The sequence below is a fragment of the Squalius cephalus genome (assembly GCF_949319135.1).
Source record: "Squalius cephalus genome assembly, chromosome: 21".
NCBI classification, from domain to species: domain Eukaryota; kingdom Metazoa; phylum Chordata; class Actinopteri; order Cypriniformes; family Leuciscidae; genus Squalius; species Squalius cephalus.
The window spans coordinates 13769674-13785793 of record NC_137142.1 but is presented as its reverse complement, the minus strand read 5'-3'; the positions used below and the strand labels follow the sequence as shown (position 1 = coordinate 13785793).

Below are 16120 nucleotides of genomic sequence, written 5' to 3'. Positions count from 1 at the left end.
CAGACAGTTATTTGCAGCATCTTTTGATAATTTACTTTGCTTTGATATTGATAAGAGCCAGATTTGTATGTTTCTCAATTTTGTATAGACACTGCATGAAATTGATTTCTTAAAATTATAATAATAATAAAAATAAATTGGTAGTTAGTTGGTTAAATGTCCTTTGAGCTATTTCTCACAGGAAGTGCAAGAGGAGCGTTAAAGGGTGATCACATAAATGTTGGCTTTTAACAGGATATTGGGTAAGCCTTTATTTCAATGATGCACTTTAGACATTCTACTAACTATAAGTAACTTCACAACTACATGTCAACTAATTTTCATTAAAAAAAGAGTATTGGTAGAATGTCTGCTTAATATCTGCTAACTCTTTATTTTGACGGTTCCCCAAAAGACAATCTACTGACTATAAGTATAATTGCCAAGCCAATACTAACCCAAACCCTAACCTAACAGTCTACTAATACTCTAATGAGAGTTAGTTCACATGTAGTTGCAAAGTTACTTACAGTATAGTTAGTAAAATGTCTAAAGTGAACCATCAAAATAAATAGTAACTGGATATCATAGTAGTGCTTTCATTCATTTATATACAGAGCGAAAGTTATTTATTGTAGAAATTTGGTGAACATATTAGAATAGGGAATATATACACAGTGTAAACAAGTTCATGAATCTAAAAGTGTTTCTAGCTCAGGATGACGTCCAGCTGTGAGGTCTCTGGGAGCATTTGTATGATATGCATCAGAGCACATTATGTGTTTTCAAAGATTGCAAATGATAGCCGTTTAAGGCGTTGTGTGATGCCACAGCATTTGCTGTATATCAGAGGATTGATTTGAATGCACAATATCATATCATTACTCAGTTTGCAGCTGTTGGTCTTTACAGTTATTCATACTCAACTGTAGAGCTGCATTTTGCTCCCAACAGGAAGCATGAGAAAATAAATCACCCAATGAGAATGTGAATCTAACTAACCCCTCCCACTGGGTCTTCCTGTGGCCAGATTCTTTAAAGGGGCGGTGCACTAAAATAGCCACGTAGTTTGAGGGCTGTGTCTGTATTCATTGACGTCAGGGCACCCAGCCTCTGATCTCAGCTGTCAGACTTTGGTCATGGACCATGAAAAACATTGATTTCATGGACAAAACATACCAGCAGTGATAAGATGGTTTAGTTTGGAAAAACAAAAGGATCCCACATTCTTGCCTCAGTCTGATGCATATTTGTCTATCACATTTTAAAGCTTGAATGTGATGAAGGCTAACATGTTAGGATAGCATGTTTTAAGTTGTAGATTAGTTCATGTACAAGTAATTTTCTGTTAAAAGCTATTGAATAATTCCACCGGACTTTGATATAGCAGGGCATGTCGTCACACTACATGTGGGGTAAGTTGTCACAATGGAAATCTGCCTTTAATTATAAGTTATAAGTTTTGCTACCACATTTACAGTAAACAATCATGAAGAACAAAGAAGTACAATTCTTTAATATAAACCCTTTGTTTTGAACAAAAGAGACTTGCTATAAAAGAAAAATAATAAGAATTGTTTTATTCAGGTTGCATTAAATTGATCAAAAGTGATCATTTGTCATTTGTAATGTTACAAAAGATTTCTATTCATCCTAAAAATCCTAAAAAAATATATTTCCACACAAATATTAAGCATATTTCAACATTGATGATAATAAAGAAATGTTTCTTGCGCAACAAATCAGCACATTAGAATGATTTCTGAAGGATCATGCGACACTGAAGACTGCAGCAAAATTCAACTTGGCCATCACATTTAATTGTAATAATTATTACTGTTTTACTGTATTTTTGATCTAATGCAGCCTAAGATATTATTGTTTTTCAAAAACATTAAAAAAATCATACTGACCCCAAACTTTTGAATAGTGTAAAACGTGTAGTGTAAAATGTATTTAGAAATATTATATATATACCAAGTGGCAAACTAATGATGCTAGACCTTTTCTCAGAACTTTATCAAAGTAACTTTTACTAAGAAGAGGTGATTTTTATTGGATATATGAAGTCAGTTCCCACAACTTAAACAAATTCTTTATCTCAATTTTAAACATACTTTGTTGTTATAATTTAAATTATATATCCTAAAAACTTATCCTGCTATCTTATTTAAAACAAATGCCTATTAGTTTGATTTCCTTTGTGTGTGTGTATGTGTGTGTGTTTTCTAATGCAAAGACATTCACATTTTTAAGTGTGTCCAAACACTTTCCGGGGCCACTGTTTGCACACACACACAGGAATTTTCTAACTAGCCGACTGAGAGAGTGATGGACAACAAGGAAGAGGAGGAGGGGAAAGTGGCTAGTGTTTCAAGTCCTGCCCTCTGTTCTGTTTCTCCTCCTGCTCTCTGCTCGGAAAGAGGGGGAGAGAGACAGAACTCCACAGCTACCACAGGAAACGGAAGAGACAAACAGACAGAAGTCATTTCAAAACCCCGGGGCTGAGCCGAAGATTCACTCTGTGTGCGTTTGCAGGGCTATCCTCCTCCAAAACCCCTATCAGCCACTCCTTAACTCTCCGGTTGGCTCTTTCTTCTCTTTGTTTCTCTGTTTGTGGCAAACAGCCCCCACCCTGAACACCAGGAGAAGCTCTCTTCAACAAAAAGAGGAGATGCCCCCTCAGCCACAGGTGAAGAGAAGTTTCCTGGAATTCCTCAAGAGCTTTGTCGGGATTGTACGGGTCCTCCAGATTCTGCTGGGAGCCGGGCTTTGGGTCACAATCGCAGCCAACAAGTATGAGGGCTCCATTCACTATGTGCTTTTCGTGGCCGTGCTTTTCTGGCTCCTCACGTTAGCTGTCTTCATCATCACTCTTCTGGACAAGCAGGACCTCGTTCCCATCGTCGGAGGAGAACGCTGGTTGTTAAGCAACGTGATCCACGACGTTGCCGCCACTCTGCTGTATCTGTCCACGATTGGGATCATGATCTACAAAACCCAAAAGAACTCCTACTGCAACCTGGACGTCTACAAACATCACTGCTTGTACAAGGTCTACCTCACCGCTTCGGTCTTCGCCTGCCTCACCGCCGGCGTTTATCTGCTCTCCGCCGTCTACTGCAGCTACAGGAAATGTCGAGGTGAGCGGACAGTCGTGTGAAAATCGACTGCATCCCTCAAACGCTGCCACTTTGAGACCTCCGGCAAGCTTTTTGGAGACTAATAAATCTTTTTTTTAAATCAAAGCAGAGGGTTTGATCCTCTTGTCTCAGGCTTTCAGGTTTGTTTGTTGCTTTTTATACAGTAATTTATAGAGCTTTTGTACTGCAGTCACACATAAAAGTCTATTTTACACTTGTGTTGTTTATATGTTGCTGGAGCTCTATATGTTTAAGTAGATTTATTTTTCTTGTATTGTATAACTGACAACTCAAAGAGCAGTTTGTTGCTTGATGAAACAATATTCTCAGTGTTGCATCACGTTTTGTTCTTTTAACCTTTTGACATGACATTTAAGCGATTAAACAAGGATCTTCTTTATGTCAGTGTCTTTCATCAAAAGTGTATGTGTGCTTCACTGTTTACAATCCTAGAATGAATCGCACCACATCAAAAATTTCCACTTGATCAGCTTTCAAAGAGAAAAAAATATTGAATGAAGACAATCACGTTTTAAAATGAAAGGAATAGTTCACTTAAAAATGAAAATTCTGTCATCATTTACTCACCCTCAAGTTGTTTCAAACCTGTATGAATTTCTTTCTTCTGCTGAACACAAAAGAAGATATTTTGAAGAATGTCGGTAACCAGACAGTTGATGTACCCCCATTGACTTCCATAGTAGGAAAAAAAAAACGATTTAAGTCAATGGGGGTACATCAACTGTCTGGTTACCGACATTCTTCAAAATATCTTCTTTTGTGTTCAGCAGAAGAAAGAAATTCATACAGGTTTGAAACAACTTGAGGGTGAGTAAATGATGACAGAATTTTCATTTTTAAGTGAACTTTTCCTTTAAGGGTAATATGTGGTTCTTCTTTGTATAAATATAAAAACGGGAAGCAATGATTTTTTTTATGCAAAATGCAACAAAATGTTCTCTATCTTCCCTTCACCAGGAAACCATTTTACAAGCAATACAGAGTACACTTATGATGCCACTGTGCCAAATATAAATCACTTGGCTTGTATTTTGTTGTATGTTAGAATTTATTGTTTGTTTTATTAAATAACTTCTGCGATTTTCAACCCCCTTTGTATTGTTACAATGTCGGTAGTATGCGTAAATGAACAATGTTTACTCATTTTTTCCCTTCTGTTTGGCCTAAAACACTGTGTTCGGGAATATCCAGCGGTGCGTTTCCCAAAAGCATCGTTAGCCAAACTATGGTCGCAAGTTCCGTCGTTATCAGCATAGTTCAACGAGTCGGTGTTTCCCGAAAACATAGTTCTAACGAACGTTCGCAAACAGCGTCGCAAAGTTGTGTGGTTGGAACGACAGCATAGTTTCTTGTTTACATGCCATGTGAACTCAATAAATCCTTATCTTGAGCCAAATAAGCAAGCTGACATTCAGTACAATCTACATCTATTATTTAGAATATATACAAATATCATTTACGTCTTTTAGGTAGTCAAGAGATTTAAAGCGTAGTTTTTGAAGAGTGCGCATGTGCTGTAGTACGTGAGAACGAGCCTAGATTGAATCTAGAAATAAAGCAAACTAAATGAGAAAAATTTAAATTAGTCCTCAGATGCCATGTCCGTAGTTTATAGCAAAGCATCTAGCATTAATTCGATCTCAAACAGATTCATTGAAAGTAGTTATTACCTGCATGACATCATTAACCAACGTGCAGGTTGAACCACCAATTTGCGACAATACGGTTTCAGGAAGCAGTCGTGACTAGTTGATTTCTTCAACGATGCATCGTACTATGGTAGTACAGCAGCGAGTTACGCCGTTGTACGGGAAACACACCCCAGTTTGAAATGTTGACTACAAACATCGAGGTTTTTCAGATTTTCCGTTGCTGCGTTCTCTCTGTATTAACGATTTTTTGCAGCCTTCTGCCACTGCATACAACACACTGGACCCTTCACTGGAAACCAAAAGTAACTCACTAAACATCCTTTGAATTCTTGCACCCGGGAACAATGCAAGTCCACACCATTGTCACTAAAAGTTTGCTAAGAAGTATTTCCTGCTAAAGCAAGGTGGACTCTGGTAAGCAAATCCATAGCAGACTGGTGGGAGTGGCCTTAGACAGCAACATGCAACAAGCACTTCTTCCGGGACCTGAGCCTTTAGTCATGCAGCTCCTTATTTATGGAACCTGCTGCCACAAAATGTGCGAAACAGTGAAAATCTTTGTATTTTTAAATATCGCCTTAAGACCCATCTTTTTTGGCAGGCTTTTATGTGATTACTTTTACACTTTAATACTGATATCAAGGCTGTAATAATGAGTATTTATGCATTGTTTATTCTTTTATTGTGTATGAAAGGTGTCCTTGAGTGTCATGTAAGGCGCCTACAAATAAAATGTATAATAATAATAATAATACCCAGTGCATTATGGGTGTTGAAGTTTTCCTACCTATTTGGCAAAAAGGAAGACAACAGCCTTTTTTTTCCTCTGTTTCTCTAGTTAGTTTGACTGATTTAAATTTTTTTCGCCTTTCTACTGTATAAGCAGCACATTTTTGGCAGCGTTGAAGCACCTCTTTAAGTTTAATGTTGTCATACGCTGTTGTTCTCACACAGTGTCCTTCTAAATGAAGCAAATATGCACAGGCAACAAAAAACTATTAGTCAAAAATGTGAACACACAAAGAGTGGCTAAACTTTAAGGAAAGTAAACTGTATGATTGTTTTATAGAATATTTTGCTTTGTTTAACATTTTGGTCACTAGGCCTATAATTTTCAGACTTTACTAGTATGTGAAAAACAGTGTCCAAAACCTTTGACTGATAGTGTACATGTTGCATTAGTGGCTTATAATCATTTAAAAGGAAATGTTTCAATTTCGATTTTATTTTTGTTATTGTTATTTTCTGCTGGACAAACATTTCTGTATTCTGAAGTTTATCTTACTGCACTATTCATTTACTCGCCTCTAAATGTCAATGCCATTCTTGTTGTAGTTTCCTCTGAATCAATACACACCAGTGTGTTCACACTCCCTGGGGAAAAAAAAAGAAAAGTTATTAACTGACTCTAAAAGTTCTCTATTCCAGAGGAGCGGTATTTACACAAACTGTTGAACTTAAAAGACATTTCCTGCTGGTTAGGAGCTCTCTGTCTCTCTCACTTTATCATTTCTTTTTCTCTCTGACATATAGTTGGAAATTCTATGCTCATAAATGTCATACTAGTCTTGAGTAGCCAGACTTTTGACATATTCTGGCATGTAAAGTGACCAGCCACCGATTGTTTAATTGTTATGGGGCAAGTTCATCTGAAATATCACAAGACCAGTGTGGAAAAATAATAAATTATTTTTAAATTGTGCTGCAGTAACTGCCAACAAGCTGCAATCATAGGCTTACATGCATAAATAGTCCAAAATCAATAACAATTCTGCATTATTTCCTTATTTTTATTATAATTTATTTATTTTATTAAGGTTATCTCAAATTAGATATCACAAGAATATGCATAATAATTGTATAATGTATAATAATAGATTATTCTACATAATTCTACATTATATTTGATTTATTATTACTGTTTATTATAATATATTTATTGTTTTACTTATTTTTAAATCAGCTTTTACAACCATGTGTGTGTAAAATAAACATCAGATAGTCAGTGAATAGTTTTGCAGAGAGAAGGATTGGAAATCATGTTATTTCTTATCACTATAACGTGGTGGAGAGCGTGCCAAACTTTATGAACTGACTCTATCTATTGGAATGGGAACTATTAAAGCTTTAATATTGTGCATGAATGGACACATTTGTATATAATTCACTACCAGCTCAGACTGGTGATAAAGCTAAATAAATAAATGAATGTAAGGTATGGCCAGATATGAGGTCAACAAATGATCATTTAGAAAGGAATTATGCAGTTTACAGTTCGGCCATCCAGCTTTCATTATTATGTTAGAATCGCAATTTGTGGTAAATGCAGGAAGCAGCATGAATTCCCATGGGAACGTTGAGTGGGGTAAAGCCTTCAGAGGAAAAGTGTTCCGGTTCAAATGTGCTGACAGAAACACATGGATGTCGTTAACTGATGAAAACCATGTAACGTACTGTATGTAGGCCAAGACTCATAACTGTCAAATAAACCTGTACAGAGATTCACTTTGTTTGTTGACTCACAGAGATTCGTTTGTTTCAATTTTTTTTTTTAAACTTTTGGCTTTGTCTCCTATGACTAATAAGTTGTTTTCTTTAATCGCTTCGTGTGGGCCTCATATTCGCAGGACAAGTCAGTAGAGCTTCAATGAGAGCAGGCCTGCACATGTGGACCGTTAACCACACACTCTGAGCAGAGTGCTGAGATACGCATTCCTGTGTGACGTGCTTCACATGAGGGAAAAAAACACTGTAAAACAGAGAATGGACATACCCAGTCTAAAATTAAAGGAATATCATGCCAAACATCTGATTTGTGATAAAATGATGGCAAAGAAACGGTATTTGATTGTTTTACGGTGGATGCTTTACCAGTGCCTGATGCTTTTTGAAGGGCTCTTAAAAGCATGACTTTTTTTTGTCTGCTTCAGTTGACGTCACAGCTCAGGACAGTTGGTAGGAAGGACCATCAGTGTTGTCTTAATGTCATTTCCTCTGGCTCCGTAGTGAATGGTCACATGTCATTTATAGCTCAGAACTTCTGATCAGTGAGATCTAGCTGATTGTAGATTCACCCAGAGGAAAATGTTTTGCTCAGTGCTTGCTCTTTCATAGCTCCTGTCGTTCCCAGATATGTTCTATTTAAACCTCTGGTTCTGTTCAGACATTTTTAACTGAAATCTTTTACATTTTAGAATTTTTTTTACTCCGGAATGGTATGAAACTTGGTAAAGGTTTTGGTACTTGCTATGTGAACACACAAAAAAATCATGGACATGATTCGAAAAATAGTTACACTTGTACCGTTCACGGTCAAAAATGGCCGCAATGGAAACTATTGGGAAGTGAATTTCATCTAGTGGAAGTGTTTGGTACTGCGCCCAAACAAAACCATTACTGAAGGCTTTTTTTTTTTTTTTTTTTTGATATAAACCTCATATTTGGAACACAACTTGTTTAGATTTATGGCTTTGATTTTCTCACAGTTTTAGAGTAAAACATGTTTTTGAAAATATGTATTTCATATAAAATTGTGAAAATATTTCATATTAATAAACTTAAACTTCAAAACCTTATTTTTTTGTTTCACTTTTTAAACTTATTTCACTTCAGCAATAATCTGCCAAGTGTCTTCTTTAAAAAGAGACCAGACGTAAGTCAGACTGTGCTCCAAAGCATTCAAGATTTACAAGTTTAAGTTGGAAAAGTTAATTTTCAGGTCTGTGCTTAAGTGATTAACAGGTAATAAATGGATCATAAGTATTCCATAAATATAATTTAGTACCATAAATCTACTAAAAATACAAAATATTAAATAAAAAACATAATTTAACTCAAATATTGTGCATTCATTCCATTGAAATAATAAAAAAAAATCTGTCATTTTTGACCACCATATGATCAGCACCATATCGACTTTGTCTCAGATGTATCTATATGACAGGGTTTTTCAAATGTTTTGATGACACAGATAAAAATGATGAAAAATATTTTAAAATTTGTTTATCTGGGAAATTTTGTATTTGTAGAAAGTATATGTTTTTTTCTATTATTATTTTTTTTAGTTTTTTAGTTTTTGTTTTGTTTAGACTTTATCACTTTGCTTTCCATGTAGTCTCATTGCTTCAGGAGATACAATTGAGATATCTTGTTGTGATTTTCTTTTCTTTCCCATCAACATTAGTAGTTAGATGATACATTCTAAATCACAATTGTTGTTTCGCAATCAATGTTATGTAATGTTCTTGTTTTAGTGAGTCATCTTTTGTACAAGTTTCAAATCTACAACATTTTCCTAAAACCTGTAACCCCGGAGAATGAACCACATTGTGGGCAAGAGGAAATTACGTCATATCCTGTTTGGGAGCAGAATGAATTGGTGCTGTGTTCAAGCAGATTGTGGCAAGAAGGGCTTGTGGGATGTGCAGGCCTATTTATAGAGTTCTGGAAATACCAAGACTTTCCTTTCGCTGCCAGCCCATAGCAGATGGCAGGAATGTGTTATTAACTATGCTTAGACTTTGCTAATTGTAATCGGGGCAGCACAAGTGATTTAATGGGTTAATATGTTGATGGGACTGCATTTGAGGAGAATCCTCCACATGTTCATCAATATTTCAGCTAGCTTTACCGCGTATTGCTCCACACCTCTCGGCTCCCTGTGCCACTTTGCGAGTGAAAACAACAAACAGACGCGTCTAGTTCAATAAACGCAGAGGGAGGCTTTCTGAAGCCTTAGAAGGAAACAGGCCTTCGAGCCTTTGGAATGTTTGTAATGGAAAGCATTAAAGTCGAACAAGCCTGTTTTGTTCAGAACAGAGCCAGACATACTCTCACATTCGGAGAATATTTTCACGCATATGACGTGAAATTTCCCTAGCTGATCTAATGGGGTACACAACTGCTCTGTTAGTGGATGTTGCAGTACAAAAATGTCTTTTGGGCTTAGTAATCCAGTTTTAAGTATAGCCTAATTTATAAGCTGACATTTTTCGTTTATTTTTATAGTATAACATTGAAATATTATTTTACATTGATTTCATTAAATCATTTAAAAATTCACTTAATAACTAACTTTATTAAACAACAGAGTGTAGAAGGCACACATATTTCAGTTGGGAAGAGTAAATGCACAAACAACATGATTCAAACAACTTTTTATGTGTGTATTCTCATAGTTTAGAATTGTTTGGACTTGAAGGAAAATCCCAGGGCTGGACGTGGCATTATCTGTACCTGGTTATTACGAGCCTAAAGCCAGACAAACAAAAGCGATAATTTAGACAAAGACGGCTGTGGTTCCTTCAGAACTATTAACTCTCTCTCTCTATTTTTCCCTGTTTTATGCTTGTGTCAGGCTTTTGGATATAATTAAGCTTTTGCTTGACTAAATGTTGCTCCAATATGCAAAATTGGTTTGGTGTCATTCAAGTGTTTGACTAGACTCTGTCAGCATAAAGAAGTGAGACATCAGATTGTTCAGTGAAGTTATGCATTATAAACTATTGTAAAATATATATATATATATATATGCAAAGCATTTCTCACAGAACCCACTATAATTTTACAAATGCTATACTATTCTTGTGTCACGGAATGTAGTTTTAAGAGTTTGTTAGGCAAGAATGTAGCTGTTTACACCTCAAATATGAGATTCATATATAAACATAGAACCTGTTTGAGAGCTCTAATATTTTGGCAGAGAACAGCTTTATCTTCGAGAATTTGCCACTGGCTCCTATGTAGACAGTGGTTTAACATGAGATATAATTCATTTTGATTATATCTAACTGGCAATCTTTGGCCTTAATCGTTTACTTGTTCCAGAGCAAATCGATTTGGCTAAGGGCAAAGTTAGGTTTCATAAATATATCTTTTTATTTGAAGGTATGTTTTTAAAAACAAAACTGCATGTATTTTGCGGAAGAACATTGTTTTGGTTGTGCTTTGGCTCTGCGTGACAGTGCGGATGAATATGGTTATCCTATTGCTTATAAAACATTCACTATTAGGCTTAAGAGAAAAAAATGGTTTAGATGGAAAGGATCTCAAGCTGATTATCTGAAGAAGCTACTGTAACTATACTGTAACTATACCCATTAATAGCGTGTCTATTAGTGTACTACATCTCACTAGATGTTTTAAGTCATTTCTCATCCTTAAAACGCTCTTGCTTCCCATCCCAAGCCTCCGTTGCTAATTCCAAAATGCCATTTCAGAGCTAGTAATGAAAAGCTTGAACCATTAATATGAAGACTATGCAGTTATTTGAGCGACATGGACAGAATGCTTAAAGGGATACTTCACCGATTAGCATTGAGCTTTGTATCAGTAGAAACCCGGTATTTTCGAATATATTTTCGAATGACCGTGCTTCCCTCCTTCATGGCCCCCTGAGACGAGAGATTTCTGTATTGTGTGTCTGGAAAAAATACTCAGATGACGCAAAAATCTTCATTTTGCGTCATCTGAGGCTTTTTTTTGTCCAGAGGCTAGAGACTACAGCCAGTAGCAGGAGCTAGTTCCGCATGTTTTCAACCCGCCCATAGTGGGTGGGATCTCAAGATAAAACGGCGTCTTTTCAGTTTTGAGTCAACTAGTAGCCTAGTTGTATCATTTCTTCCGATACTGCCCTCTGTAACCGGTAGGCGTGGCTTGGGAGTGGCCTCGTAGGGCAGCGAAGCAAGTGCATTCTGGGAGTTGTTGTCCACAATGAACCAAAAATACATTTTCTGGCTTTTCTCAGTCTAGAAGGCACCAACTTCTAAAATAATTTCACATTTCTACTACATAAATGACCCAATTTAAATACACATTCATCTTTCCAGTGGTGAAATATCCCTTTAAGTGTGTGAATTACCTGAGTCTGTGCGTATATCAACAGTGTTCGGCAGCAGAATCTACTTATAGTGAAGCTATAAGCTTAATTGCTTCAAAAACAGTGATGTTACTCCATCGATACATAGATACGATATCATGTTGTTTTGCAGATGCAAAATTACTTTATTGATACATTTTCTGTGCATGTGAATGTTTCCGTCTGTGTGTATGTACTGTATGCATGTGTGAGAGCGGGAAAAAGAGAGTGTACTTTGTATAGATAGTGAAACATCATCCAAATGAAATGATCAGTTTATTAAATATTTTTTCCAGCTTGTTATCTGATTTCAGAGATCCACCAATTTTGTAGTAGGTTGTTATTTGGTGTGAGGCCATGTTGGGCCAAGCTCCATTGGGTGGGCCAGGGCCTGTGGAGTCGGGCCTGAGGGCTTTGGCTCATCTTTTGCCTCATCAACTGTCAGCTTGGGATCTGAATCCATGGCAGAAGGAAATAGTTCAGCAAAAAAGAGGGTTTTTAAAGGAATTCCATTGTTGTTGTTTCTTATTAATTTACACTCTTGTGCCGACAAACTGTTATATTAAAAGCACTATATCACTCATAGTTTGCTAGTTGCTAGTCGAGCAATATGGCACTATATAAGATATGGCACAGAGAGCCTTATCACACTCCTACTCATGTGATAGATAGATAGATATATATATAGATAGATAGATAGATAATAGATAGATAATAGATAGATAATAGATAGATAGATAGATAGATAGATAGATAGATAGATAGATAGATAGATAGGAACTATTAAAACAGTATCTGATTTTCTTTTTGGTTGTTAATGTTTTAATAATGTAAGTTTATTTTTGACCAATGAAGCCAAATCTTGACCACTTGACTTCAGCCCCATCTGTTGGACATCCACACAAATACTACTACGATGAACGCTTGTTTATGAATATCACTTGGGTTGCTAACGAGACACTCGAAGGAGTGTCACTTAACATCAGCCTAGCCTAATTAATATTCATAAGTCAGATGAATCCAATACATTTACAACATAATACTTTTTTTAAAATGAGAAAAATATGACTTTGCTCTTTTTATCAAGTAATAAATATACTGAATATATGTTGGGATTGTTGTTGCTGAGAAAGTGTAATTTCGCAAGTCTACCGCTAGGTGTCAGGGTTGTCTCTTATATACCAGCTGCTGGTGACAGATCTTCCACACACAGATCAGTTTGATGGATGTAGTATTTTAAGTTTTATGGAGCTTTACAGGATTATTGAATGACAGTGTTTGGCTCTTCTCTGTAAGCTGAGAAAGATCAGCACTGTCACACAGTATTGATTTTGAGAAGGTCAATATTTCTTCTGGTGGTTAAAGCATTGAGCCATGACACTTTTATTGCAGTGCTGTAAAGAAAGAAAAAAATAGTCAATTATTCACTCTTTGGTTACTTATTGTAAAATATATAAATGCATAAATCGATAAGATCCACATTTGTATTCATGCAGAAATGAATTATGCTATGGTAGGCTACTACTAATACTTATTGTCCTGACCCATGTAAAATAGTTTCCATTGCGGTCATTTTTGACCGTGAACGGTACAAGTGTAACGATTTTTCGAATCATGTCCATGATTTTTTTGTGTGTTCACATAGCAAGTAAACATTTACCAAGTTTCATACCATTCTGTAGTAAAACATTCTAAAACGTAAAAGATTTCGGTCAAAAATGTCTGAACAGAACCAGAGGTTTAAATAGAACATATCTGGGAACTACAGGATCTATGAAAGAGCAATCTTCATTACATGACCTGGTCTTAAAACAGCCATTATCCCAGCAGATCAATATCAATAGCAAGATACAGTTGAAAGCCTCAATATCAACAGGAACACAGTTCGACTTTATTCAGCAATAAAATGGTTGTACAATTTCTTCCTCCTTTTTGCTTCATAAAATTTGCAAGGTATCTTAAGTTTTATGTTTTCTTTATGTGTTTTAGTGTTGTGTTAAGTTGGCTTGATTGACTGTAAATATTAAATTCTAATTGAATACTTTGATATTTTTTTAATGGTCTTTAAAATCATCTTGTTTTAACATGAAGTGCTTGGTGCTGAAATGCTAAAAGTATATATTTTTTACCTTACCCTATGGAGTCATGCATCTATTGATCTCCTCGTTTGAACAGCGGCTCACTAAAAAATGTGCTGCAAAAATGGACTTTCAGAACATTCATTCAATGAGAGTTTACTTTTTTTTTTTTTTTTTTAAACTGGCCACTAATTTCCTCTTCAGACACTCAACAACAAATGTCACATTAACAGCTGCTGACATGCAATATTTACTTTAAAAGTTTATTGTTTTTTATATACTGTATTTATTGCCAAAAGAGCCCATGAAAAGCCATTTGAACTCAAGGAAGATCAAGTAACCCCCAATAACCCATGGAAATTGCCGGTACAATATTTGATAGGCTAAGATATTCATTTATTCATGCATTCATTCAAATACATTATATAGATTATATTATATTATAATATTATTTAGATTTGTTATTTGGATTATTTTAATACTATTTACATTTAAAAATATATATATTATTTTAATAATATTTACATTTACAATTTGGATTATTTAAATATTATTTACATTTAAAATTTGGATTATTTTAATATTATTTAGATTTGAAATTTGGATTTTTAAAAAAATATTATTTAGATCTTAAATTAGGATTGTTTTAATATTATTTAGATTTAAAATTTGGAATATTTTTTTATTATTTAGATTTGAAATTTTGATTATTTTAATACTATTTACATTTAAAATAGATTATTTCAATATTATTTACATAAAAAAAATATTACTTTAATATTATTTAGATTTGCAATTTGAATTATTTTAATATTTACATTTAAAATGTCTGGTTATTTAAATATTATTTACATTTAAAATTTCTGATTATTTCTTATTAACATTTAAAATTTGGATTATTTTAAGATTATTTACAATTAAAATTAGGATTATTTTTGCAGCCCCCTTGGAAAATACTAAGGCCCCCTAGGTGGCCCTAGTCCCCTGGTTGAGAACCACTGCTATAACCTTTAATTTCCCCATCCTCAGGTCTCTGATAATTGTGTGTTTGTATGACAGAATGTGGCAGATAGTTTCTAAGACAAATCCGTTGTCTAACACTAACAAGCTTGGCCAGTTCATTCATTATGCTTTGGATGAGTGTATTTATACAGGCCTGATCTTTGTCTCAGTCGGTTACTATGGTAATACAGAGCAGCACAGAGAGATTGAGGTCAGAGAAAAGGACACGCTGCAGTGTACCGTATACGAAGTAGCCACAGTAGGACTTTGCATATGAACGTCTCTCAGCAAGTATTCTTCTTTCACTCTTGCATACAGTATTGAGATTTTAACTAGTATACTGCCATGCATCTGTTACCGCCAGCCAGCTCTTTAAACACATGACAAGTCTTTGTAATGAACACTAAGTACCAAAAGTACCGCACTTTGTGATTAAAACATGACCCTAGAACAGAATGATTAGACTAGATTGTTAAATCACAAAAGAAAATGTGAATGGTGTAAGAGTCAAGCAAAAGTTTGTAGGGCTTCTCTGGTTCAGTGTGTTTTTTAGGGTAGGGTGTGGTGGGTGGTTGCCAGGGCGTTGCTATGGTGTTCTGATTTTTCATTTTGGCTTGGTTTTGTTTTGGTTTTTTGTTGCTAGAGTGCTATTTTTTGGGGGGTGTTGAGTGTTCAGACTGTCAAGTTGTCTGAGTATATATTTATATTTATTTATTTGTTTGTTTGTTTGTTCAGTGTTATTTTATTTTTTTTGCTCTGTTTTTTTTGGTGTTGCTATGCAGTTGCCAGGTTGTTATGAGTAGTTGATAGTGTGTTGTTAGGCGGCTGTATAACTATACAACTAACTATACCTTTTATAGTTAGCCGAACGCCTATGACGTTACTGTCGGATAATGGCCAGTCGAGATTGGCATTTAGCACACATGCTTCAGACACCGGTCACGCTAGAGGCGTTCACCAAAGTGTCAATCACCATGACGCAGTGCAAATTCCCCTTCTCAGGGAACCACTGTTAAAGTCGTAACCGCAGGCGTTTTATTTACATTTTTCCGTGGTTGAAAAACAGATTGAGTGATTACATGAAACATGATAGGAATTTCTTACCCCATCTCACGGCAATTCGTACAAGGTGGCTAATTCGTATGAATTCATACGACCTCACTCATACGAATTCATAGATTTTTGTTAAATTGTAAATTTTTTACGAGTTGCCCAATTTGTATGAATTCCTACGAAGGACCTACCTCTGACCCCACTCTGAGACAAATCGTACGAATTTGTACGAATTAGCCAACTCGTACTTGTACAGCGAATTCGTACAAATTGGTCGTGAGATAGCGTTGTGATTTCGGTAAGTTGCACTGTATCTTTCAACATACCTATTCATGC

General features: G+C 35.4%; 1 protein-coding gene across 1 annotated transcript; it reads left to right on the top strand.

Annotated features, from left to right (window-relative positions):
* Positions 1 to 2294: 2294 nt before the first annotated feature.
* marveld1 (MARVEL domain containing 1) lies at positions 2295 to 4121 on the top strand. The gene has a single exon (XM_079855840.1). The coding sequence runs from the start codon at positions 2654 to 2656 to the stop codon at positions 3140 to 3142; it is 489 nt and encodes a 162-aa protein (XP_079711966.1). The 5' UTR covers positions 2295 to 2653; the 3' UTR covers positions 3143 to 4121.
* Positions 4122 to 16120: the final 11999 nt, after the last annotated feature.

Excerpts from the sequence above, each read along its gene's own strand:
- marveld1 (XM_079855840.1), top strand. The coding sequence starts at position 2,654 with ATGCCCCCTCAGCCACAGGTGAAGAGAAGTTTCCTGGAATTCCTCAAG.